This window comes from Zophobas morio, unplaced genomic scaffold (assembly GCF_036711695.1).
Source record: "Zophobas morio isolate AGI-343-1 ecotype UQ-CSIRO unplaced genomic scaffold, CSIRO_AGI_Zmor_V1 ptg000018l, whole genome shotgun sequence".
Taxonomy (NCBI): Eukaryota; Metazoa; Arthropoda; class Insecta; order Coleoptera; family Tenebrionidae; genus Zophobas; species Zophobas morio.
In genome coordinates this window covers 5,575,523-5,601,068 of record NW_026972123.1, presented here as the reverse complement: position 1 = coordinate 5,601,068, position 25,546 = coordinate 5,575,523, and the positions used below count along the sequence as shown (strand labels likewise).

The 25,546-nt window shown below is 32.4% G+C and overlaps 1 protein-coding gene across 1 annotated transcript in view; it reads right to left on the bottom strand.

Moving 5' to 3' along the window:
- Window positions 1–25,546, bottom strand: part of LOC135130886 (protein big brother-like) — a 142,398-nt gene that overhangs the window by 44,667 nt on the left and 72,185 nt on the right. The window contains exon 3 of the mRNA XM_064058335.1: window positions 23,800–24,030. Within this exon, the coding sequence (XP_063914405.1) occupies window positions 23,800–24,030 (231 nt within the window). The remainder of the gene's footprint in view (window positions 1–23,799; window positions 24,031–25,546) is intronic.

Here is a 25,546-nt window from a genome sequence, read left to right as displayed (position 1 = left end):
ATTTACATAAATGACATCGCAAAGAGTATTAGTTCAAACATTCTTATGTATGCGGATGATTTAAAAATTTTTAGAACTGTTTCGAGTATTAATGACTGCCGGATGTTACAAGATGATCTGCAGAAATTTTTATGTTGGAGCAATTGTAACTTTCTCCCGGTAAATTTTGACAAATGCTTTATTATGTCATTTACTAACAAAAACATCCAAACCTTGTATCCCTATGATCTCAATAACACCATTTTGACTAGAGTTGATTCTTTCTGTGATTTGGGAGTCACTTTTGATTCCAAACTCTCTTTTGTAAATCACATAAATAATATATGTGCCAATGCTCTCAAATCACTCGGTTTTATACTAAGATGTGGCAGTAGTTTTAGTGACTTTGATTGTTTGAAAATTTTATATTTTGCTTATGTGCGATCCAAGCTTGAATATGCAAGTGTTGTTTGGTCTCCATTTTCTCGGATTCATATAGACACATTGGAGAAGATTCAACGACGTTTTTTGAAGTACTTAGCTTTTAGGGCGGATGGTGTTTATCCACCAAGGGGTTCGTCCCATATTACTCTTTTAAATAAATTTGGGTTTAGAGATTTACATTGCAGACGGACTATTGCATCGTTGAATTTTTTAAAAAATTTGGTTCATTTTCATATTGATTGTCCGGATCTTTTGAGTCGATTATATTTGCTTGTCCCCAGATTGTCATCTCGTTCTCATGATTGCTTCTATTTGCCTACTCCTCGCTTAAACGTTGTAAAACACTCACCTATATACGAGATGTGTACTTTATACAATTCGGAACAGAATGCATTTGATATATTTAAATAAATAGGTTTTTTCTTTGTATATGTAGCTACATTCAGTCTGTTTAACTTTGCCTTCGTGGGTTCAGCTGTTGGTCATATATTTTGCTAAGGTGGTCAGTAATTGGGCTATTGCCTGTTGACCATCACTGACATAATAATAATAATAATAATAATAATAACGGGGAGTACATTGAAAAATTGAACTTTTGGAAGGTTGAAAACTGAGCCTTCGAAAAAATTGTATAAAAATTCACAAAAAATTCTGGAGTCCCGGAGCCAGATTTCAGAAATCTTCGCTTAGAATTCCATATTTGATTAGAACATTGTGGAAAAATGGTCAGTTTTTTGGAAATTAGGCCAAATCAAATTTCTAAAACTTGAAACCAACAAAATAATTACCTTAGGTAATTTTATAACATGGTCAAAAAAAGTGGAAAATTGGGATATAGGTTTCCGACGTTCTAATTCGCAAGGTATCAATGCTCCGGAGCAAAATATTCTCTTTGGAACTGAATTTTTTTCAAAATCAAAAAATTTTTCATATTTAGTTAGAGGACCTTGGATAAATAGCAGATAATAAGTAATTTTCGAAGAGATGAGGCCGAAACTAACTTCTAGAGGTTAAAATCTACAAAAAATCTTTTTAGGTACCATAATCGAAAGTGGTCAAAAAGAGTCGAAATTTTCATATTGAAAAATTGCAGTTTTGAAAAAATTGTCTAAAAATTCATGGAAAATGCTAGAATATAGATTTTGGTATCATAATTCGGAAAGTCGATGGTCCCGGAGCACGGTTTTAGAAATGCTCGCTTTGAATTTAAACTTTTTCAAAATCCAAAAATTTCGATATTTCGTTACGAGATTCTGGAAAAATAATCAGAGTTTTCGAGGAAATGAGGCCGAAAGTAACTTCTAGAGGTTAAAATCTACAAAATAATCTTTTTAGGTAAGGTACCATAATTTTCGAAAGTGGTCATAAAGAGCCAAAATTCTAATATTGAGAAACTGAATTTTTGAAAAAGTTATCAAAAAATTAATAAAAAAATGCTAGAATATAGATTTAGAAGTACTAATTTGAAAGTGTACCGTGTTTACTGTCCCGGAGCAAGATTTTAGAACTGCTCGCTTTGAAATTAAACTTTTTTCAAAATCCAAAAATTTCGATACTTCGTTAGAAGATTCTAGAAAAACGATAGGAACTTTCGAGGAAATGAGGCCAAAAGTACATTTTCAAGATTGAAATCTACAAAAAAAAAACTCTTCAGATATATGTAATTTTAGAAGGTAGTTGAAAAAATGTCAAAAATGTATTTCTATACTACTCGAAATTTTATTAACGTTATTGTGTTCAAAAATTTGAATATTACTGTCTTACATACAACCTCGTGATCTGAAATTTAATTTTTTATTTAAATAAAAAAGACCCATATTTTGATAGACGATTCTAGAGAAATGGTAGGAATTTTTGAAAAAATGAGGCCAAAAGTAACTTCTCGATCAATAAATCTCCAAAAACATTTCCTCGGGTAATTTTAGAAGATGGTCAAAAACGTAATTTCATAACGGGGAGAACATTGAAAAATTGAACTTTTGGAAGTCTGAAAACTGAGTTTTCGAAAAAATTTTATAAAAATTCACAAAAAATTCTGGAGTCCCGGAGCCAGATTTTAGAAATCTTCGCTTAGAATTTTGATTAGAACATTGTGGAAAAATGGTCAGTTTTTTGGAAATTAGGCCAAATCAAACTTCTGAAACTTGAAACCAACAAAATAATTACCGTAGGTAATTTTATAACATGGTCAAAAAAAGTGGATTTTTTTAAAAGGTGAGGGATTATTGAAAAGCTAAGCTTTTGAAAAAATTATCGACAAATTCATAAAAAAAAATGGGATATAGGTTTCCGACGTTCTAATTCGGAAGGTATCAGTTCCAACAGAGAATATCTTGCTCCGGAGCAAAATATTCTCTTTGGAACTGAATTTTTTTCAAAATCCAAAAATGTTTCATATTTAGTTAGAGGACTTTGGACAAATGGTAGATCGTAAGTAGTTTTCGAAGAAATGAGGTTAAAATCTACAAAAAAATCTTTTTAGGTACCATAATCGAAAGTGAAAAATTGCAGTTTTGAAAAAATTGTCTAAAAATTCATAGAAAATGCTAGAATATAGATTTCGGTATAATAATTCGGAAGTCTATGGTCCCGGGGCAAGATTTTAGAAATGCTCGCTTTGAATTTAAACTTTTTTCAAAATCCAAAAATGTCGATATTTCCTTACGAGATTCTGGAAAAATAGTAGGAGTTTTCGAGGAAATGAGGCCAAAAGTAACTTTTGAATGTTAAATTTTTCAAAAAAATCTCCTTATGTAATTTTTAAAGGTGGTTAAAAAGAGTCTAAATTTTCATAAGTGGGAATAGAGTATTGAAAAATTGAACCAGTGTTGTCTAAAAATTCATAAAAAATTCCAGAGTATAGATTTCGGTGGACTAATTCAGAAACTGTATTGTGATCCTGGAGCAAGATTTTAGAAATACCCGCTTTGAAATTAAAGTTTTTTCAAAATCCAAAAATTACAGCTAATTTTCACAAGGGAATTGAGTTTTGAAAATATTGTCAAAAAATCGTAAAAATTCGAGGATACAGATAGACCTTGACGATTTGCGAAAACATAGCATGTTTGGAGTAAGTTTTTAGAAATATTCAGTACGAAGTTCAAGTTTTTTCAAGAATTTGAAGAAATGACGGTGAAACTCTACAAAAAATATCTAGATAATTTTCGAAAAAACGCCAAAAATATATTTCTACATTTCTCGAAATTTTATTAATCTTATTGTGTTAACAATTTGAATGTTTTTAAATACAAAAAAAAAGAACTAATTTTTTTATTACATTTAAACCTACAGCTTCTTTTATTGATAATACTGTAATACGAAAAAGAAGTTAAAAAATTACTCTGTAAAACTATCAGTTATATGCTGACCAGCACACCCAACTTGATTTATAATTGAAGGAGAGAGAAAACAATACTTTTAGATTTATTTTTCAAGAAAACAGCTAACCGTGAAAACACTCTTTAATTTTTTAGCAAACTGCATTCAAACAGCCCGAGATTGAAAACAAAGCCAGACTAAATTAATTTTAACCTGCTCTGGGCCCCCTTAATCACCAATCCCCAATTAATATTCACAACCATCCGTCTCTACTTCTAATCTTGGCCATCTCCATACCCGGCCCATCGACCGGCCTCATCCATCAGGTAGCCCAGCTTCCGGCCCCTAATTTCCAATTTACACGGTCCATCTATCCTGAAAACGTGCCATAAACGCATCGACGCAACACTCCCCGATAACGTTTTTACACAAGGATTAAATTTCAGAATTTTATCTAGTCACTGTATCAATACCCTAATCCCATTCGCACACATAAAAGATGTGACTGTCGGCACTTTGTACACTTTTTTCCGAGTCGAGCCCCTTTATTCCGACCCGGACGCTTCAAAACGCCCCCGACGACCTTTTTAATGGGGTTTACGTAAACACGTACGGCGCTTCGGCCGTTCGTTTTTTAAGGCGGCGTTTTTGAGGGATTAGGAGGAAATCGGGCCGGGGGGCGGCAGTTTATATATTTTGATTTCAATTAAACGGGTTTATTGCGTCAGGGTCTAGGAATGCTGCTGTCGGAGGGAGCGCAACCCTTCGATTCGGAGGGTTAATTGTTTTCGGGGTATGAATCGAAGGATGTTTGGGTTATTGGATAGGGAGCGCAGCTCGAAAGAGAATTTAATAAAATGAAGTTGGTAATGGGGAAGGAATGTTTTTGCGATGTGGAGTGGACAGAGGTTTGAAATGGGATTGGATGGAAATTTCGTGATTTAATTGATGGGTTTTAGGGAGATTGTTGAGACAAAACAACGTCGTTATGTGTTCTAGATCAGAGTTTTAGTCCAATTTGTGACGCACTAACAGGAATGCGGATTCTTAGCACCACACGTCGGTGTCAACTCTTGAAAACATTAATCGAAGGCTATTTCTATATAATGTACTCACTGTAGTTCTCACAAAGACAAAAATCCAGGTATTTCCGATAACCATGCGGCCTGGGATATTGACAAGTGCTCAGTGTACCAAAATCAACTTCAAAAGCTTAAGGCTTTAATACTGGATACTAAGTAGCAATCACAGAATTCGCAGATGATTAATAGTTCTGCCACCAAACTATCTCTTACGAATAATTCTTTACCCAGTTGCTCAGCCAGTTCGTCATTTTTGTGTTGTTATTATCAGAATGTTAGAGGTTTATGCACCAAAACAAGGGAATTATACTTATCCTTAATGTCTGAAACGCATTTAAAACTAATTGCACTATCTGAAACTTGGTTGCATAATGGTATAAAGGATGAGGAATTAATAGATGTAGCTAAATTCAACGTTTATCGCAAAGATCGCAACTTCAAAGCGTGTAAATGTGTAAGGGGTGGGGGAGTACTTTTAGCGGTGGATCGTACTATATCTTCCAGTATCTGTGATAATCCTATGTGCAACAACATCTGCGATATTCTGCCTACTATTGATCTATTGTTAATAAAAATCAACTTTAATTCCCGTACTATCTATGTTCTAGTAATATACATACCACCTCAATGTGATAATAATGATTATGTGATATTTTTTGATTTTCTGTTGTCTATGTCTTTTTTGTATGAGTCTCAACTAATTATATTTGGTGACTTTAATTGTCCAGAGTTTATTCGAGATACATCAAGCATAACGTTACCTACTATACCTCATCAGTGTATAATAAATTTTATTTCTTTTTACGATCTGAAACAATGCAATAATATTTTAAATAGTAACAATCGGCTTCTTGATCTTCTTCATATTAGTAAAGATAATCACTGTATTGTTTCTCATGCACATGATCCACTTCTACCTGAGGACCGCCACCATCCTGCTCTTGCAGTTGAAATCAAAATGCCAAGGTATTACCGTAAGAAATTTCCAATTTCGGTGGCCTCTGATTATAATTTTAGTAAATGTAATTTTAATATTCTCTATGAGAAACTTTTGTTAGTGGACTGGTCGGTTCTTAATATTTTTAACACTGTTGAGGAAGCCGTTTCTAAGTTCTATCAAATCTTAGATGAGATTTTCCAAATGCATGTTCCAAGGAAAGTAACTCATGTAGGTAATTATCCCAATTGGTTCAATGGCTCTATTATCAAAATAGTGAAGCAAAAGAAATCTGCTTGGAAAAAGTATAGTAAAACTAAATCTCCGGATGACTATCTGACATTTAAAACTTTGAGAACCCAGTTGAAATCTAAAATAAAAGATGCCTATAAATTGTATTTGCAACGAATGAATTACTGTGTTAAGTTAGACCCTAAGAGGTTTTGGGCATTTATAAACTCCAAAAAAAATCAGACCTTTTTCCACAGAATATGACGTACAAAGATTCAAACCTTTCCAATCCCAAGGATATTGTTGACGCATTTGCTAATCACTTTGCCCAATCTTTTACTGACAAAAATCCATCTGTTAATCTTAAATGTACAAGTCTAAATAAAAATATTCTTAGCGTAAAACACATCAGTGAAGAGAATGTATATAACGCCATTAAGAACTTAAAACCCAAAATGACTAACGGACCTGATCAAATACCAGCTTTTGTAGTGAAAGATTGTGCAAATGTGTTCACGACACCATTAACTAGTATATTCAACCTTATTTTAAAGACATGTACTTTTCCTAATAAATGGAAGTACTCTAGAATTTGCCCTGTTTACAAAAAAGGAGAAAAATCAAATGTTGAAAATTATAGGCCCATATCTATTATTTCTAATTTTGCCAAGGTGTTTGAAACAGTATTACATAATATTTTGTCCCATCATATATCACAAATGATTTCCTCAACTCAGCATGGTTTTACCAAAGGACGCTCCACTATGTCAAATCTTCTTTCCATAACACAATTTTTAAGTGATTCATTAGACAACCAATGCCAAGTGGACGTCATTTATACTGATTTATCAAAGGCATTTGATAAAATTGACCATCGCCTCCTAATGCAAAAGTTGGAATGTTTTGGGTTTTCGGACTCATTAATTTCATTGTTAAATTCTTATTTAGACAGTCGATATTTATTTGTTAAAATCAATGGATTTAAATCAGAACTGTTCAAACAAGAGACAGGTGTTCCACAAGGCTCCGTATTGGGTCCCTTGCTTTTCAATATGTATATTAATGACATTGTTGATGCCATAGATGTGCATTCCCTTCTCTTTGCGGATGATTTGAAGATTTATACTGTAGTCAATTCATTTCATGATTCTCTTCGGCTTCAAAAATGTCTTGACAGAGTTTACAGATGGTGTTTGAATAACAATTTAATGATTAATAAAACTAAATGCTATGCCATGTCATTCACCAAAAAAGAAAAACCCATTATTTACAGATACAGCATTGATAACACCGTTCTTACTAGGCCTGAAGTTATACGCGATCTTGGGGTGGTCTTCGACTCAAAACTTTCATTCAGTCAACATATTCAGGCAATAACTGAGTCTGCTTTCAAATCCTTAGGCTTTGTCATCCGGAATGGTCGGGAGTTTGGTGATATTGAAACACTGAAATTACTCTATTTCACTTACTGTAGATCTTGTCTTGAATACGCCTCTGTCATATGGAGTCCTGTATATAATATCCACATTTCTTCCCTTGAAAGAATACAAAGACGTTTTCTTAAGACGGTGTCCTACATAGTCGATGGCGTTTATCCCCTGAGAGGTTATCCTCAGGATTTACTTCTGGGTAGATTCAAAATTCCATCTTTGCTAAATAGACGTAGAGAGCACTCGGTAATAACTTTATTTAAAATTGGCAAAGGACTGCAAGAGTGTCCTGATATACTTTGCAATTTATCACTTAAGATCAACAGAGGGAACATGCGTAGTAAAAATTCTTTCTATTTGCCCACTGTACGCACTATCAGTAGAGCAAATTCTCCACTTGTTCAAATGGTTGTTAATTATATGGACATCGAGAATCAAGTCGATCTATTTAACTGCACTTTAGGTCAGATTAAAAGATACTACCAAACAGAGCCAAGTTAAAGTTATGCTTAAAATATTTGTACAACGTTTCTGTGTCCTGTAATTGGGTTCCCCACCCGTGGACACTATGCATTAATAATAATAATAATAATAATTTCTAGAGAACTATCGCCCCTAAAGTCCAGTCCAATAAATCCTGCTTCTTTAAAAAAATATATAAAGTTTTTTGATTTCTGACAATCTTTATAAAGTAGTTTTGATTTTATAATATTTTTTTGATTTGCAATTTTTCGATTTTTCATCTCCTAGATTTTTTCACTTGATTTTAGATTTTTCAATTTTATAACTTTCCAATTTTTCGTCTCTTCAAATTTGATTCGTAATTTGTCCAATTTTGATTTGAAATATGTGACAAACATAACAATTTTTAAAATTTTTCACTTTTTTAATTTTACCATTTTCGAATCTTTCAATTTTTCAATTATTCGATTTTAAGAGTTTTTCATGTATCCAACTCTTCGGTTTTTCGATTCTGTAATTTTTCATTTCTTAAAATTTTCGAATTGCAATTTTTCCTTTTTTATTTTCTTTATTTTTACAATTATTCGAATATTGAAATTCCGTTTTTATAACTTTTGTTTTTTCAATTTCAATTTTTTCAATTTTCCGATTTCCAATGTATCATTTTTTTTGTTTCTTCAATTTTACGACATGCAACTCTTCGAATTTTCATTTTTAAGTTCTTCAGTTTTTCGATTTTTCATGTTTTGGAGGTTTCACTTCTTGGATTTTTCAATTTTTAGATTTGCAGTTTCAAAAGTTTTCAGTTTTTAATTTTTCAATTTTTAGATTATTCAATTTTTCGTTTCGGCTTTTTATTTTCCTAATTTTTTCAATTTTTTGGTTTTTCAATGTTTTGATTTTAATATATTTTTGTCAATTGCAATTTTTCGGTTTTCAATTTTTAGATTTTTTCACTTGATTTTAGATTTTTCAATTTCATGATTTTTCAATTTTATAACTTTACAATTTTTCGTCTCTTCAAATTTGATTCGTAATTTGTCCAATTTTGATTTGAAATATGTAACAAACATAACAATTTTTAAAATTTTTCACTTTTCAATTATACCATTTTCGAATCCTTCCATTTTTCAATTATTCGATTTTAAGACTTTTTCATGTATTCAACTCTTCGGTTTTTCGATTCTGCAATTTTTCATTTCTTAAAATTTTCGAATTGCAACTTTTCCTTTTTTATTTTCTTTATTTTTACAATTATTCGAATATTGAAATTCCGATTTTATAACTATTGTTTTTTCAATTTTCCGATTTCCAATGTATCATTTTTTTTTGTTTCTTCAATTTTACGACGTGCAACTCTTCGAATTTTCATTTTTAAGTTCTTCAGTTTTTCGATTTTTCATGTTTTGGAGGTTTCACTTCTTAGATTTTTCAATTTTTAGATTTGCAGTTTCAAAAGTTTTCAGTTTTTAATTTTTCTATTTTTAGATTATTCAATTTTTCGTTTCGGCTTTTTATTTTCTTAATTTTTTCAATTTTTTGGTTTTTCAATGTTTAGATTTTAATATATTTTTGTCAATTGCAATTTTTCGGTTTTCAATTTTTAGATTTTTTCACTTGATTTTAGATTTTTCAATTTCATGAATTTTCAATTTTATAACTTTCCAATTTTTCGTCTCTTCAAATTTGATTCGTAATTTGTCCAATTTTGATTTGAAGTATGTAACAAACAACAATTTTTAAAATTTTTCACTTTTTCAATTTCACCATTTTCGAATCTTTCCATTTTTCAATCATTCGATTTTAAGACTTTTTCATGTATTCAACTCTTCGGTTTTTCGATTCTGCAATTTTTCATTTCTTAAAATTTTCGAATTGCAATTTTTCCTTTTTTATTTTCTTTATTTTCACCATTATTCGAATATTGAAATTCCGAATTTATAACTTTTGTTTTTTCAATTTCAATTTTTTCAATTTTCCGATTTCCAATGTATCATTTTTTTTTTGTTTCTTCAATTTTACGACATGTAACTCTTCGAATTTTCATTTTTAAGTTCTTCAGTTTTTCGATTTTCCATGTTTTGGACGTTTCACTTCTTAGATTATTCAATTTTTCGCTTCGGCTTTTTATTTTCTTAATTTTTTCAATTGTTCAGTTTTTGAATGTTATATTTTACTCCTATTTTATTTATACGATTTTTCATTCTATCGATTTTTAATTTTCAATTTTTCGGTTCTGAAATGTTTCATTTCTTCAAATTTTTGACATGCAATTTTTCGTTTCGGTTTTTTATTTTCTTGTTTCACAATTTTCCATTTTTCAATTAGGTAAGTTGTTCCAATTTTATAAGTTTTTGTTTTATCAATTTTAATTTTTCGGTTTTTTGTTTCTTCAGTTTTTCGCAATGCAATTTTTCAATTTTTTTCCTATTTTTGAATTTTACGAAATATATTTTTCAGTTTTTCGATTTTACAAATTTTGTATATTTCAGTTTGAAGATTTTCTAATTTTTCATGTCTTCAATTTTTACATTTGCAGTTTTTCATTTCGGATTTTATTTTCTTGATTTTTTCAATTTTTCGATCTTTTAATTTTTTATTTACAGTTTTTCGGTTTTAAATTTTTCGATTTTTCAAATTTTGGATTTCAATTTTTCAGTTTCATGATTTTTCAATTTTTCTTTTCTTCAATTTGCGATTTGCAATTTTTCCAGTTTTCATTTTACATATATTAATTTCTAAAATTAGATAATCGCTTTTTCAATTTTACAATTTTAGAATTTTTCTATTTTTCAATTATTGGATTTTAAAACTTTTTCAATTTTTCCAGTCTTCAATCTTTTCTTTCATTTCTTCAAATTTTCGAGTTTTCATTTTTAAATTTCCCAGTTTTTTGACTTTCCAGCTTTTGGATGTTTCAATTTTTAGATTTTGCAATTGTTCGATTTGCAGTTTTAGGAGTTTTCAATTTTTGGACTATTCAATTTTTCAGGAATTTTCAATTTTCAATTTTTCAATTTATCGATTATTCAGTTTTTCATGTTTTCAATTTTTATATTTGCAGTTTTTCGTTTCGGCTTCTTATTTTCCGTATTTTTTCGGCTTTTCAGTGTTTCCTCTTCAATGTAAAATTTTTCAATGTTTGTATTTTTCAATTCTTCGATTTGCGATTTATCGGCTTCCAGTTTTTCGATTGTTCAACTTTTAGCATTTTTAATTCTTCGTTTTTTCAGTTTCTCGATTTTTCAGTTTTTCATTCCTTGAATTTTTGATTTGTAATTTGACTTCATTTTAAATATATAATGATCGCTACAATTTATAAAATTTTCACTTTTTCAATTTTACAATTTTAAAATTTTTCATTTATTGGATTTTAAAACTTTTTCGTTTATTCGTTTTAATTTTTCGATCTTTCAGTGTTACAGTTTTTCGATTTTACAGTTTTTGGGTTTTCCAAATTTTATATTCGATTCGTTTTTTCTTTTTTCCAATTTTTTTATTCATTTGGATTTTTAGGTTTCTCGATTTTTGGTTTTTCAATGTTTCACTTTTACGTTTCTTCAGTTCTTCGATTTGAAATTTTTCGATTTTCAGTTTTCCGATTTTTTAAAATGTTACGACTTTTTAATTTTTGATTTTTCAACTTTTCGAATCAAAAAAATGGAAGAATTACATGATTGTAAAATGAAAAATGAAAGAACGAAAAAGTATAAAATGAAAATTTTGAAAAACTCGACAGCAGGAATTTGAAAAATTGAAGAAAAAAATATTGAAAAATCGAAAGATTAATGCAAAATCGAAAATAGAAAATATGTATTGTAAAATTGAAATACTGAAAAATTTTAAAATTGGAAATTAGCTCGAAATCTACCAGAAATATATGCGAAATTCTGAAAAAATTCAGGGACGTAGATCTCCACAAGCTGATTCCAAAAATGTAGGGTGTCGATGGTCACGGAGCAACATTTTCGAAAGAATCGGTATGAAATGCGATTTTTTGAGAATTTCTAAAAATTTCGATACTTCAACGGTCGATTCCGGAAAAACGGCTGCAGTTATCAAAGAAACGACGCCGGAAGTGACTTCTACAGCTCGAAATCTACCAGAAAATTTGCTTAGTTAAGTTTCGAAAATGTCAAAAATTGGCCGAAATTTGAAGAAGGGGGGACCCTTGGAAAAATTTCACTTTTAAAATAGTTGTCTAAAAAAATTGGATAAACGAAAAATAATTATAAAATGATAAGAAACATTGAAAAAAATAAAAGAAATGGAAAAACTAAAAAAAACGAGGAAATAAAAAAACGAGAAAATCTAGAAAAAAATTAGAAATGAAAAATAAAAATCAAGAACTTAAAGATAGAATTTCAAAGATCATTTTTAATAATTTATAGAAATAGTTTTATTTTCAGCGAGACCGACACATGAAATACATGTCCTTGCAAAAATGTTGATGACGTCATCGCAAAAATTTTTTAAGATGCTCCGCTACAAAAATGTAATGATAAAAAAAAAATAATAGACATGCCGTCCTTATGTTTCCGGCAGCGAGGGAAGTACTGTCTAAACTCTTTAGACCAATTTTTTTGTTCATTTCAACCTACAGAAGTTAAGTTGCATCTCATTTTTTCGAAAAGTACCATTTTTTAAGAATCGCCTATCGAAAATTCGAAATTTTTGAATTTTGAAAAAAATTCAAATTTATAGCGAAAATTTCTGAAATTTGCTCCAACATCATAAACACGGTATACTTTCCGAATCAACATGTCAGAATCTATGTTTCAAAAGTTCTAATGAATTTTTAGACAACTTTCTCAAAAGCTCAATTTTTCAATAAACCTTATGGATTTCTACTTTTTTTGACCATCTTCGAAAGAAATTATTTTGTTGATTTCAACTTACAGAGGTTTCATTTGGCCTAATTTTCTCGAAAGCTTACCATTTTTTCAGAATCTCGTAATGAAATCTGGAAAATTTCTGAAAATATCCATTCTGCAATTCTTCAGGATCAAGCTAGTTAATAAATTCCTCAAAGAAAATGGGCTCAAATACTACGGGTTTTCTGCATTGCGCTTTATTACTGAAAGATATTAACATCCAGATCATTTTTCATTTTTGATTCAACCAATCACAATAAATGATCATTCTCTTTACGACCTACGTAATTGGTGACAATGAAAACTAGATCACAAATCAAAACACCACAAAAATAATAAAAATTTACATGGAAAAAGCAACATTGACGGTTAGACTTTTGCAAAAACACACAAAAAACCCAATTCTTTGGTTGTTTTTTCCTTTCAAGCAACCCAGTCAAGCACCCAACAAAAGCTTCTCTTCTTCCCATGTCCCGACTCTCGCCCCCTGCCCCCTCATCCGACACTAAGCTTATTATCCACCTATCCACCTCTGACATATGCTAACAGTAGCTAAAACGTGGCCAAACTCGAATCTCCCCGGGAGGCATCATAAACACAAATATCTGGGTCCCTTTTTGATTTTTCACTTCGGCACCTTTTCAAACGTCAATATGCCGTCCCGCTGCGCCCCGCCGAGGGCGCCCCCCGCCGCTGCCCCCCACGGCCCGCTCGCGAATTTGCCGATGATTTAATGATTTTCGAAACGATAAGTTGCACTTGCCCGTCCGAGTTTCGATGAGTTATTGATCCGGCGAAAGGGACGCGAAGGGCCCGTTCAGGGCTATTGTGTGCGAAACTGACCGGTGCAAGGGCTTTGTGCGTTTGTTTGACTAAACAGGATGCAGAATCGCTGCAAATAACTGTAATAACATAATACTAGACTTTCGACAGATGATTTATTAAAGGGCCGGCGGAGATTCAGAGATTGAATGGGGCCATTCAGATTCGAGAGGCATGATGGATTTCATATAATATTTAGACGTTTTAGGGGAATTGGGATTTATTACGGATGCGAGCGGTGATGTGTTAATCTTGGAATTTCGATAGAGGGGCTTGAGTTGTTGATTGTAGGCTACTTTTCAATTTTTTTGACATTTTATGAACCCCAAAGTACGAAAAAATAGTTCTTCAGTTTCCGTCTGTCTGTCGGTTTGTCTGTCTGCCGTCGGTCGGTATTTTTATTAGACTAATAATCTCCGAAAAAAAATAAAGTTCACAAAATCATATCTTTAATTTTTCAAACAATCTGGACCAATTTTTCGTTTTTCATTTGTTTTTTTTCTTTATGACTTTTCTCGTCACTTTCTTGAGGCAATTTTTATCTCTTATAGGGTTAAGGTCTCCAATCTTCAAGTTTTAGTGATTACTAGAGTGCAACTGTATGACAAGAAAATTACTGTTCGTCATGTCTAGCGATCTGGAATACAAAATAAACATGTTTCTGACTAACGACTGTGATATTTTAAAAGCCGCCAAATGATATACCGGCTTTCTAGGTTATTAATTATCTTGAATATTTGTTAGAACCTTTATGTCAAGCAGGTACACAATTTAATTTTAAAATCACTTGTCTATATTACAAATGTGGAAAGTATCTCGCGTATTTCCTATATTTGAAGCTGGTAACAAAGCTAATATCATCAATTACTTCAGATTTTCTTTATTTTCACTTTATTTTAAAAATTAATTTAAAACAGCATTCATAAAAAAATGTCAACTCTCTCCAGTTTATATGAATTTACCGAGTACACTTCATTAACTTTGAATAATTGTTTTGGGGTTATGTCATCAGGGATTAATGACTTGTAGAAATTTTTGTTTGACGAGGAACAATTTATTAACACACATGAAGTCAAGTCAAGGGTCAGGCGTGCATCCGCCGTTATTGAATTTTATTTTCAGTGATGTTCTGAATACTATATATTCGTATAGCATAAACAAAATACGTGAATAAGAAATATAAAAAAATCCACTTCCGTTTTTAGGGAAAAATTCCAAATCAACTAGATTCGTCAAATTTTGAAAAGGATCCGCTGTAGCAGATTTTGCTCAAGATTTAGGGTAACTTCAATTCCAAGATGGTACTAAATTCTGGAAAGCTCCACATTCCATATGTTGGAGGAAGTTGAAAGAGAGAAATTAAACTTCTCGAATGTACGAATTTTGTTGGTAGCTCACTTTCAATCAGAGCCTAAAGGCAACCTCGATAGTGAACTTTTTAAAAACTTGCCAAGATTCAGTAGATGTAATCCAATCCCGGAATGTGATATGGAACCAAACAACCTTATAATATAATATTGGTTTCAGTATTTTCATGACATTTATTGTGACGCTTTTCTAATTTATGATCGTGTATTCCTACATTGTAGTTTGGTGGTTGTAATACGAATTTGTAATAACATAAGTATCAAGAAAATTGATTATTGTTCAAGGTGTGCTTCAAGGCTCAATACTAGGACCGCTATGTTTCAGCTATATTTTAATGATATGACAGGAATTAATCTCGAAACTAATGTTTGCTGATAATACGAGCTTCATTTTTATACATGAATATGACCGATGCAACATGTATGCAGTGACTCAGCGGCCTACTCAATGATGTTACGTCAATGAGTGACCCACGAATAAATCAAAAAACGTCAATACTTATTGTATTTAACACTCCGAATAATTCACAAACAAAAGGTTTGAAATGTATGCAAACGGTTAAATATCTTGAGAGCCAATTGTACAAAATTGTATATATATTTATATAATATGCAAGGCCAATTTTTTTTTAATGGCACTACCATATAATTAATGCATTTTTGTATAGAGCTTTCTAGTGGTAGTGGGCAAAGAGAAAGTGTGGTCGTTGGCGTACGCAGATGATTTGGTGATTGTGGCAAAGAAAAGAGAAGAAATGAAAACAATGATTAAAAGCTTCGAAAAGTATGTAAAAAAAAGGAATTGGAAGTGAATGTCGAAAAAACAAAAATGGTGGTGTTTGGGAAGAAAGTAAGAAAGGAGAAGAAAAAGTGGGCATGGAGAGGGAAGAAGATTGAACAGGCGAAAGAATTCCAGTACTTAGGATATACATTAAAGAGCAATAACTCACATAGAGCGCATATTCAAGAAATGGCCCGAAAAGCGAACAAAGCGATAGGAATAGTATGGGGAATAGGAAAGAGAAAATTTGGACATGATTATAAGAGAAGAATGATGATGTTTGATAGTTTGATCAAAAGTGTATTTATGTACGGAGCTGAGATTTGGGGATGGAGGGAATATAAAGAAGAGAGAGTGCAAGAAAAATACTCAAAATTGGGATTGGAAAAGTATACGCCGGAGTATATAGTGAGAAAAGAAACAAAAAGAGAGAAAATGAGAGTGGAAGCGGGTAAAAGGGCGGTTGGATTTAAAGAGAAGTTTAGTGAGAGAGGTGATTGTAAAATATTGCAAGAATGTTGGAAAGAAAGAGACAAGTATTATGAAGGAAAGGGATATGCATGTGAAGAAATAGAGAGAATGAGAGAAATGGGAAGGAGTATGAAAGAAGAACTAAGTGTAAGAGATAAGGATATAGATAAGCAAGAACCCAGATCGAGAATATCAGAGTCTAGATATAATGCAGAGTACAGAAAACTAGTAAAGGATGAAGTACCAAAGTACACACGGAGAGAGAGTATAAAGGAGAAAAGATTGATGGCGAGATTTAGATGTGGAAATGAAGAGGAAGAGAATAATTTTTGGATGGATGAAACTGACAGAAGATGTAGAATATGTTGGAGAGAGGGAGAAACAATAGAGCATATGCTGGAAGGATGTGAAGGATTGAGAGAATCGGAGGAAAGTAGGGAAGAAGTCCTAAACGAGGATGAAAGAGGACTGGACTGGATGAAAGAAGTATGGAAGATAATATAATGCTCGAATATTTATTTTATTCATTTTATTGATTTATTCGTATTATGTAGATTGAGTACCCCTACTGGGAATCTTATTAAGCCTGTAATTAATACTACTAATTGTTGTTTGTCAATTCCCACGCATTTACCATGGAAATACAAAGATCAAAACCAGATTTAAGGGCTGACACATTTCGTGTAACTGCGCCATTCCAAGTCATTGTAAAAACCTGTGAAAAAATATATACGAATAAAGCTTAATAAACTATGCAAAAAGATATCAAAAGTATTACACTCTTGCCTATTAGCGATAATTTATCAACTTGTATCCGCAAAGAGACAAAAACTTTCACTGAATAGAATAAATTGGTCGAAAGATGTTCCAACAGACCTTCCCTCGCTCCTGAAGTGGAACGAAACATAAACAATAATCACCCAATCAGATTTAGGAATTTAAGTCGTTACTATGGAAATTTGCAATTTAACACCTTTTAAATTTCACAAGTTTTTACAAGAGGCAAATGACATAGTCGTCTGAGAAAAGAGGGGGTGGGTGGGCGGGGATAGTACTTGCTAAGATAAATCTGATTTTGGCAGATGTCACAGCCTCTAAGAAAATAGAGGGCGGGTGGGCGGGGCTAGTGCTAGCTAAGATGAGACTAATTTTGGCAAATGAGAAAAAAGGGGACAAATTTAAAAAATATAAATATAATAATAAATCACAAGTAACAAGTTATAATATTTTGCACATTTTGGAGAACTTATTCAGCAAAATTTTGGGGAGACGTCATCAATTTTTTGCATCCAATCTCCAAGATTTCAAAGCATTCGGTTTTGCACATTCCAAATTAAATTGCAAAATGTTGTTTCAAAATTTTGATTTTTTTTTACAAAAATCTGGACGTTTCGGGTATAAACTCAATTCGGAGTCAAAAACTACATGTGTAGGACTGTGTTATTTTATATATTTTAAAATCCACTTACTAAATACAATTTTGAAGTGACGTCATCACATTAGTGGTGGGGATGATTAGACAAATTTTCAGCGGTTTACCATTTACACGATATTCCTAATTTAAATACAAAATTTGACAACAATCGGCCCAGTACTTTTGGAGACTAATAAAAATCAAGGACGGTGGACAGACAGACAGACAGACAGACGGAAACGGGAGACCTATTTCTAAAAGTAGAAAGTCGGCAGACGGACTCGATTACAATACTTCCTTTGCTTAGGCTCGGGAAGTAAAAACGTACCGTCGGCTGATGTACTTGCAGAAAAATTATCACGCTCAGTAATACTAGAAGGATTTTTGTAACTTTAGTGACATAATTGCCAAGTCAATCAATCCTGTCAGAATTTCCACATTAACCAAAAAATGTATTATATTTATCTATGTAAAAGGATAAAATAAATTAATGTAAATGCCTCTATTTTGGGATTTTTGGGTCTTAATTTCGTATACAAAGACTGACTTAAAACCTGACCTAACCTACCTTTTTGATCCAAAACTAATGCCAAAAGGTCAGTGGCGTTACTAGGAAAATTTTAAATAGGGGCTACTATTGAATTAATGGTGTTAAGCTTATTTACATAATACAATAAACAAAATATCGAAGATAATTATTTTTTATCTCGAAATTTGTCAGTTAAATAGTTTTAATATAGACTCAACAAATTTTGGACAACGAAACTATTACTCTTTAATTTTTTTCAAATTTTTGATTTGCATTTTCAACCAAATCCCTCATTGCATGGCTTTTGCTGGACCATTTTATTTTTTGTTTTTCCTCATTTCTTCTTTAGCTTTTCTGGTATAGATTTTCAGACGGTAAACTATCATTCTTGCAGTAAATTTTGTTTTGCTGTTGCAGCACATTGGAAACTGTATTGGGCGATAAGTTGAATTTTTCCTAATTTCTTTCTTCATGACTTCCAAAACATTACCAGTACAAAAATTATTTTTCTTTAAATAATCTCTCAAATTACAAAATATTTACTCTACTAAAATTGCTATTTGGAACGCGTTCTCTGAAGCGTAATGTAAAGCACCAGTTTTATATTCTTTTAATGCCACAAATTTTGCATAATTTTCATTACAATTCTTCTTAGAGACCAAAGCAACAATACATTTTTTGCAAAAATTTTTATTTTTTATCAAGCTTTGAACAACGTAACCTGTGCAACTGTACAAAGCATTTTTTTCTTTCAAAGAAAGTTCTTTTTTCTTCAAATTCTAATTTCTAGGCAAAGCTAAATTTTCTTTTCCTTTGGGAACATCGTTTTCTTTTCTGTTATTATTTTTAATATAACTCAAAAAACAAACTAAAGGTGTTGTTTTGTCGGTTTCGTAACTTGAGTTATTTGAAACGTCCAAATATTGAGAAACTGATAAAAGTTTTAAGTCATATTTAAATTGAAAGGCCGGAGGGACCGGATGTCTTGACTGAAGTTGGGAAAATACATTTTCTAAACAATCTTGAGAAAATTTCGATGTTAATAAATATGAGTTTTTTTTTCGTCAAAAACAAGTTTTGCATGTTTAAAATTGATGTTGTCAGTAAAACACCTGTTTGAATAGGCTTCCAAACTGCTTTTCCAAATTTGTCAGGAGCGACTTTTAAATTTGAAAATAACTTAATGAACTCTTGAAGGAATTCTATAGTTTCCCTATAGACAGCCATATTAAACTTACTCAAGGCCAAAATAGTTGATCTAGAACTAATCAACTGGAACCACCTATGTACAACATCAATAAAAACAGCTGTCGTTAGAGAAGATTTGTCTTGTTGTAGTATTCTTTGAACAACACGATACTCAGAAACGTGATTTTAATTTCTTGTAAAGAAATAAGTATTTTGCAGTTAAGCCCCGCCCCCTTTAGTTCACGACCAATAAAAAAATAATCACAATTGAGATAGGGCGAGTGGGCGGGCTTATATTTTGCTTTTCTGTTTTAATATGTGTAGATTTCTTTTCACAACATGAAACTTCAAACATGTTTAAAATGGAAAATTTGTATAAGGACATATCGATTTTGCAATTTCTTGTTATGAAAAGATGTCTATGTATATTAAGAAAAAAAAAGGAAAAATATAAGCCCCGCCCACCCACACTATCTCGATTCTGATGATTTTTTTATTCGTCGTGAGCCGAGGGGCAGAGCATAATTGTAAAATCCTTACTTTTCTACGAGAAACTTACCATTTTAAACATGTTTTATGTTTCTAAGAATAAAAAAAATCTTCACACTCGAGATGGGGTGGGTGGGCGGGGTTTATATTTTCCCTTTTTTTCTTAATATGTGTAGTTTTCTTTGAACAACACGATACTCGAAAACGTGCTTTTAATTTCCTGTAAAGAAATAAGTATTTTGCAGTTAAGCTCCACCCCCTTAGTTCACGACGAATAAAGAGATAATCACAATTGAGATAGGGCGGGTGGGCGGGTTTATATTTTGCCTTTTTGTTTTAATATGTGTAGATTTCTTTTCACAACATGAAACTTCAAACATGTCTAAAATGGAAAATTTGTATAAAGAAACATCGATTTTGCAATTTCTTGTTGTGAAAAGATGGCTATGTATATTAAGAAGAAAAAAAAGCCAAAATATAAGCCCCGCCCACCCACCCTATCTCGATTCTGATGATTTTTTTATTGGTCGTGAGCCGAGGGGCAGAGCATAATATAAAATCCTTATTTTTCTAGGAGAAACTTACCATTTTAAACATGTTTTATGTTTCTAAGAATTAAAAAAATCTTCACAATCGAGATGGGGAAGGTGGGCGGGGTATATATTTTCCCTTTTTTTCTTAATATGTGTAGTATTCTTTGAACAACACGATAATCAAAAACGTGATTTTAATGTCTTGTGAAGAAATAAGTATTTTGCAGTTAAGCTCCGTCCCCTTAGTTCACGGCGAATAAAAAAATAATCACAATTGAGATAGTGCGGGTGGGCGGGCTTATATTTTGCCTTTTTGTTTTAATTTGTGTAGATTTCATTTTTACAAGAGGCAAATGACATAATCTATGAGAAAAGAGGGGGTGGGTGGGCGGGGCTAGAACTGGCTAAGATAAAACTGATTTTGGCAAATGCCATAGCTTCCAAAAAAATAGAGGGCGGGTGGGTGGGGCTAGTCCTAGCTAAGATGAGACTAATTTTGGCAAATGTCATCCTCTGAGAAAAAAGGGTGTAAATCTAAAAAACACAAGTAAAAACTGATAATATGTTGCACATTTTCGGTAGAATTTATTCAGCAAAATTTTGGGGTGACGTCATCATTTTTTTAGGGGGGATGAGCAAATAGATTTTAATCAAAAAGTTTCCATATTTTTGACAACTTTAAAACATCTCCAAGATTTCAAAGCATTCGGTTTTGCAGATTCCAAATAAAATTACAAAATGATGTTTCAAAATTTTGATTTTTTTTCCAAAAATCTTGTAACTTTTGAACTTCAACACGTAGGCTAGCGTTTTCACCGAATAAATTATCAATTTTTGACTCAAGTTCGCAAATTTGAGCAGGTCTTGACATCATTGCCAAGTCAATGAATCTTGTGAGAATTTCCACATCAACCAAAAAATGTATTATATTTATCTATGTAAAAAGATAAAATAAATGTAAGTGCCTATTTTGGGATTTTTGGGTCTTAATTTCGTATACAAGCACCGACTTAAAACTTGACCTAATCTAGTGTACCTAAATAATATAATGATAAGATTAGAGCAAACACTGACAAGTGACAGCAATTTTTGATCCAAAACTAATGCCAAAATAGAGACTACTATTGAATTAGTGGTATTAGGCTTATTTACATAATATAATAAACAAAATATCCAAGATAATTATTTTTTATCTCGAAATTTGTCAGTTAAATAGTTTTAATATAAACTCAAGAAATTTTGGACAACGCAACTGTTACTCTTTATATTTTTTCAAATTTTTGATTTGCATTTTCAACCAAATCCCTCATTGCATAGCTTTTGCTGGACCATTTTATTCTTTGTTTTTTTCTTATTTCTTCTTTAGCTTTTCTGGCATAGATTTTCAGACGATAAACTATCATTCTTGCAGTAAATTTTGTTTTGCTGTTGCAGCATGTTGGAAACTGTATTGGGCGATAAGTCGAATTTTTCCTAATTTCTTTCTTCATGACTTCCAAAACATTACCAGTGCAAAAATTATTGTTCTTTAAATAATCTCTCAAATTACAAAATATTTACTCTACTAAAATTGCTATTTGGAACGCGTTCTCTGAAGCGTAATGTAAAGCACCAGTTTTATATTCATTTAATGCCACAAATTTTGCATAATTTTCATTACAATTCTTCTTGGAGACCAAAGCAACAATACATTTTTTGCAAAAATTTTGATTTTTTATCAAGCTTTCAATAACGTAACCTGTGCATTTTTTTCTCTCAAAGAAAGTTCTTTTTTCTTCAAATTCCAATTTCTAGTAAAGCTAAATTTTCTTTTCCTTTAGGTACATCGTTTTCTTTTCTGTTATTATTTTTAATATAACTCAAAAAACCAACTGAAGGTGTTGTTTTGTCGGTTTCGTAACTTGAGTTATTTGAAACGTCCAAATATTGACAAACTGATAAAAGTTTTGAGTCATATTTAAATTGAATGACCTTAGGGACCGGATGTCTTGACCGAATTTGGGAAAATACATTTTCTAAACACTCTTAAGAAAATCTCGATGTTAATAAATGAGTTTTTTTCTTTCAAAAACAAAATTTTGCAGGTCTAAAATTGATGTTGTAGTCAGTATAACACCTGTTTGAATAGGCTTCCAAACTGCTTTTCCAAATTTGTCAGGAGCGACTTTTAAGTTTAATAATAACTTAACGAACTCTTGAAGAAATTTTATAGTTTCCCTATAGACAGCAATATTAAACTTGCTCAAGACCAAAATAGTTGATCTAGAACTAATCAACCGGAACCACCTATGTACAACATCAATAAAAACAGCTGTCGTTAGAGAAGATTTGTCTTCCGCATCAAATTTTATTCCAAACTAACATTTCGATTCAAAACGTTTAGAGAATTTGACACCTTCATTTTGCTAAAATGGTTAGATTGTAAAAGATCCACAATTAATTTAGACGCAAATTGCAGTTCAAATTTGCCTTCTTCTTCAGAAAAATCGTTAATGTGTTGCACGTCAACCAAATCAGAAGTTAGTTTATATTTTTCGACAAAATCGTTTGGTAATTGAATGATTTTGTTTTGTAGCAAACATTGCTTTATATTTTTTAATAAATGTGGCCTATCTGCTAAAAAGTAAATTTTTTCGTCAAGAATTAACAAGTTATATCCACTTTTTCCCTTTTAGAGCCTCAATTTGATCCTCTGTTAATATATTTGCCAAATTTTTCCTTAAATTCTAAATAGGATACCTATATATCACGAAAACTCATATAAATATCTGTGTACTATACAAAACGTTGCACTAATAGTTTGGTGTGGTCTGAGAAAGTGTACACCCTGTACCATGGAACAAAAAACCCTCTTTAATTTCAGCAATTTTTCGCCCCCTCAATGACTCCCTTTCTTCCAGGACGCCCCCACCAACAGGTGCACCCAAAATCGGATTAATCCCCATCAAGCCGTAATGCATCCCCCGGCTCCCGAAATCGGCGTGGGAGCCACCTAGTGATCAAACACATCTCCAAACAGCCAGGAGGCAAAAACCGGTAGCGAAACCCAGCTCGCTTCTAATTTAATCCGACAATTCACCGCTCTATCGCCCGCTCTCAAAAGACTTGCCAGTGTTGAGTAACAAGAAAAATAAACCAACGGTAAAAAAGCAACACAAACAAAACACACAAAAAGAGCGAAATCAACAGCGAAATTGCGCGTGGGCGTTGAGTAACTGAAAGCAACCGCAAAAAAGGCAAAGAAGCGCAAAATAAATAAAACAAACGAAAAGTTGAAAAATACGTTTATTCATATGTACATATTGCATATCAGATGGGTAACTAAAATTACGTCAACAAGTCGTACGCTAGTAAATATTTACAAATTAAGTATAAAAGAACAGAGGGTTAGAGTGGGTGCGACTCAGTAGAGTTTCATGTAGTTTCTTAAGGGGCCCCCAACACGTACCTCTAATTCTTGGTCGGGCCGCTCCTGCTGGCGGTAGCCCCTTTGTTTATCCTCGAACTCCCGCAGCCTTTGGTTGTATCGTTCTATCTGCTCCCGCAGAAGGGCGTCTTCCTGGGCGGCTCGCTCTTCGCAGTACTCGAGGCACCCGACGCCGTCGAGGCGCTCCAGGTCCAGCCAACCGCGCCATCTCACGCAGACGCCGTTCATGATAAAAGCGGCCTTGATGTGGACCTGGAACCAAAAAAAAACTATTTATTTTTTAAATAAACCTTTCAACCTAACGAAATTACCCCCTGCCCGCCCTCGCCGCGGTGGGCCACGGCACGGGGTAGCACCCCTTTGTCCGAAAGGCGTGCGAAAATTATGTCGTTATCGAGTTTTTTTAGCGACATCTGTAACATTCTTTTTTGTGCAGGGTGCGTTCCAATAGCCCCGCGGGAGACATTTGTACCTTTGACTGTTTGTTATTATTCGGCGTGTCAGAATTAATAATGACGTTTTAAGAGGGTGACTCGTGATTTTGAGGGGATTAGGCGGATTTTTCGCTACGCAATTTACGCACATGCTGACGCAGACCATTGGTCAAAGTAGCCCATTCAGGGTGATTTATTTCGGGCGACGCCTACTTGGTTCGGGTTTTGATACTAAAGGGGTGTGGCGAAGGGGCAGGTAACGGACAGTTGGATGCGAAAGGGGCGAAGATTGAAATCAGGTTTGGAGAAGACGTTGCTCTAGTTGGTAAAAACTGAAGGTGATATCTATTGTGTTTAATACAGTGTTATTAGTTGTTACATACACTTTTACTGGATCCCGACAGGTCGTTCATAAATATTAAAATAATAACGGTCCCAAAGTAGACCCCAGACGTATTAAAATACGTAATGTTGACTATTATACAAATAAGAGACCATAAACTGTACGAGATTGAGAAAGAAGCCAGAGGTCCTAATTAACTAAATATTTTGTGGAAAGTCTTCGATCTATGTAGGTATACACATTTCAAAGACCTTCGATAAATTTGAAAGTGTATAAACTGGACATTTGGTTAATTATAGGAATTTTCAGTCTTATCTTAGCAGGTACTAGCCCCACCCACCCACCCTCTCTTTTCTTAGAGGTTATGTGATTTGCCAAAATCTCTCTTATCTTAGCAGGTACTAACTCTATTGCGATTTTTTTTTGTGAATTCGTCCAGTGATAGAAATTTCAAGGGAATTGGAATAACTTGACAACGTCGCATCGGACTGACGAAAATAAACTATGCCTATAAAACATCAGAATATTTTTTCATACGGAAGATAAAATTAGGAAAGAGATAACATAACCCCTGAAATGATAAAATATACAGGACAAAAAGGAAGAGAACAGGATAATAAATGAGATAATGTAGAAAATAAATATACCAAAAGATTGGAAGTCAAGAGTTATAAAAATGTATAGAAGACACTCAATGTGGGTTCAAAATATAATAATATTTGTGATCGGGAAAGCCAGTGAAAAATTTATAAAATAGTAAAATATTTTGGATTAAGTTGATCAATTCAGGTGAGATCAGATATTTACGATTTAGTTGATCAAGTGAAAGTAAAGACACCGAAAAATTTGAAATATTTAGGTTTCAACTGATGCAGTCAGGTCAGGTCAAATATGGACAGATGAGGTCAGATCGAGTTTGGTCAGATCAGAACAGATCAGATCAACATAAAACTTCCTGAAATAATGAAATAAAGTTAATATTTGCCTTTTT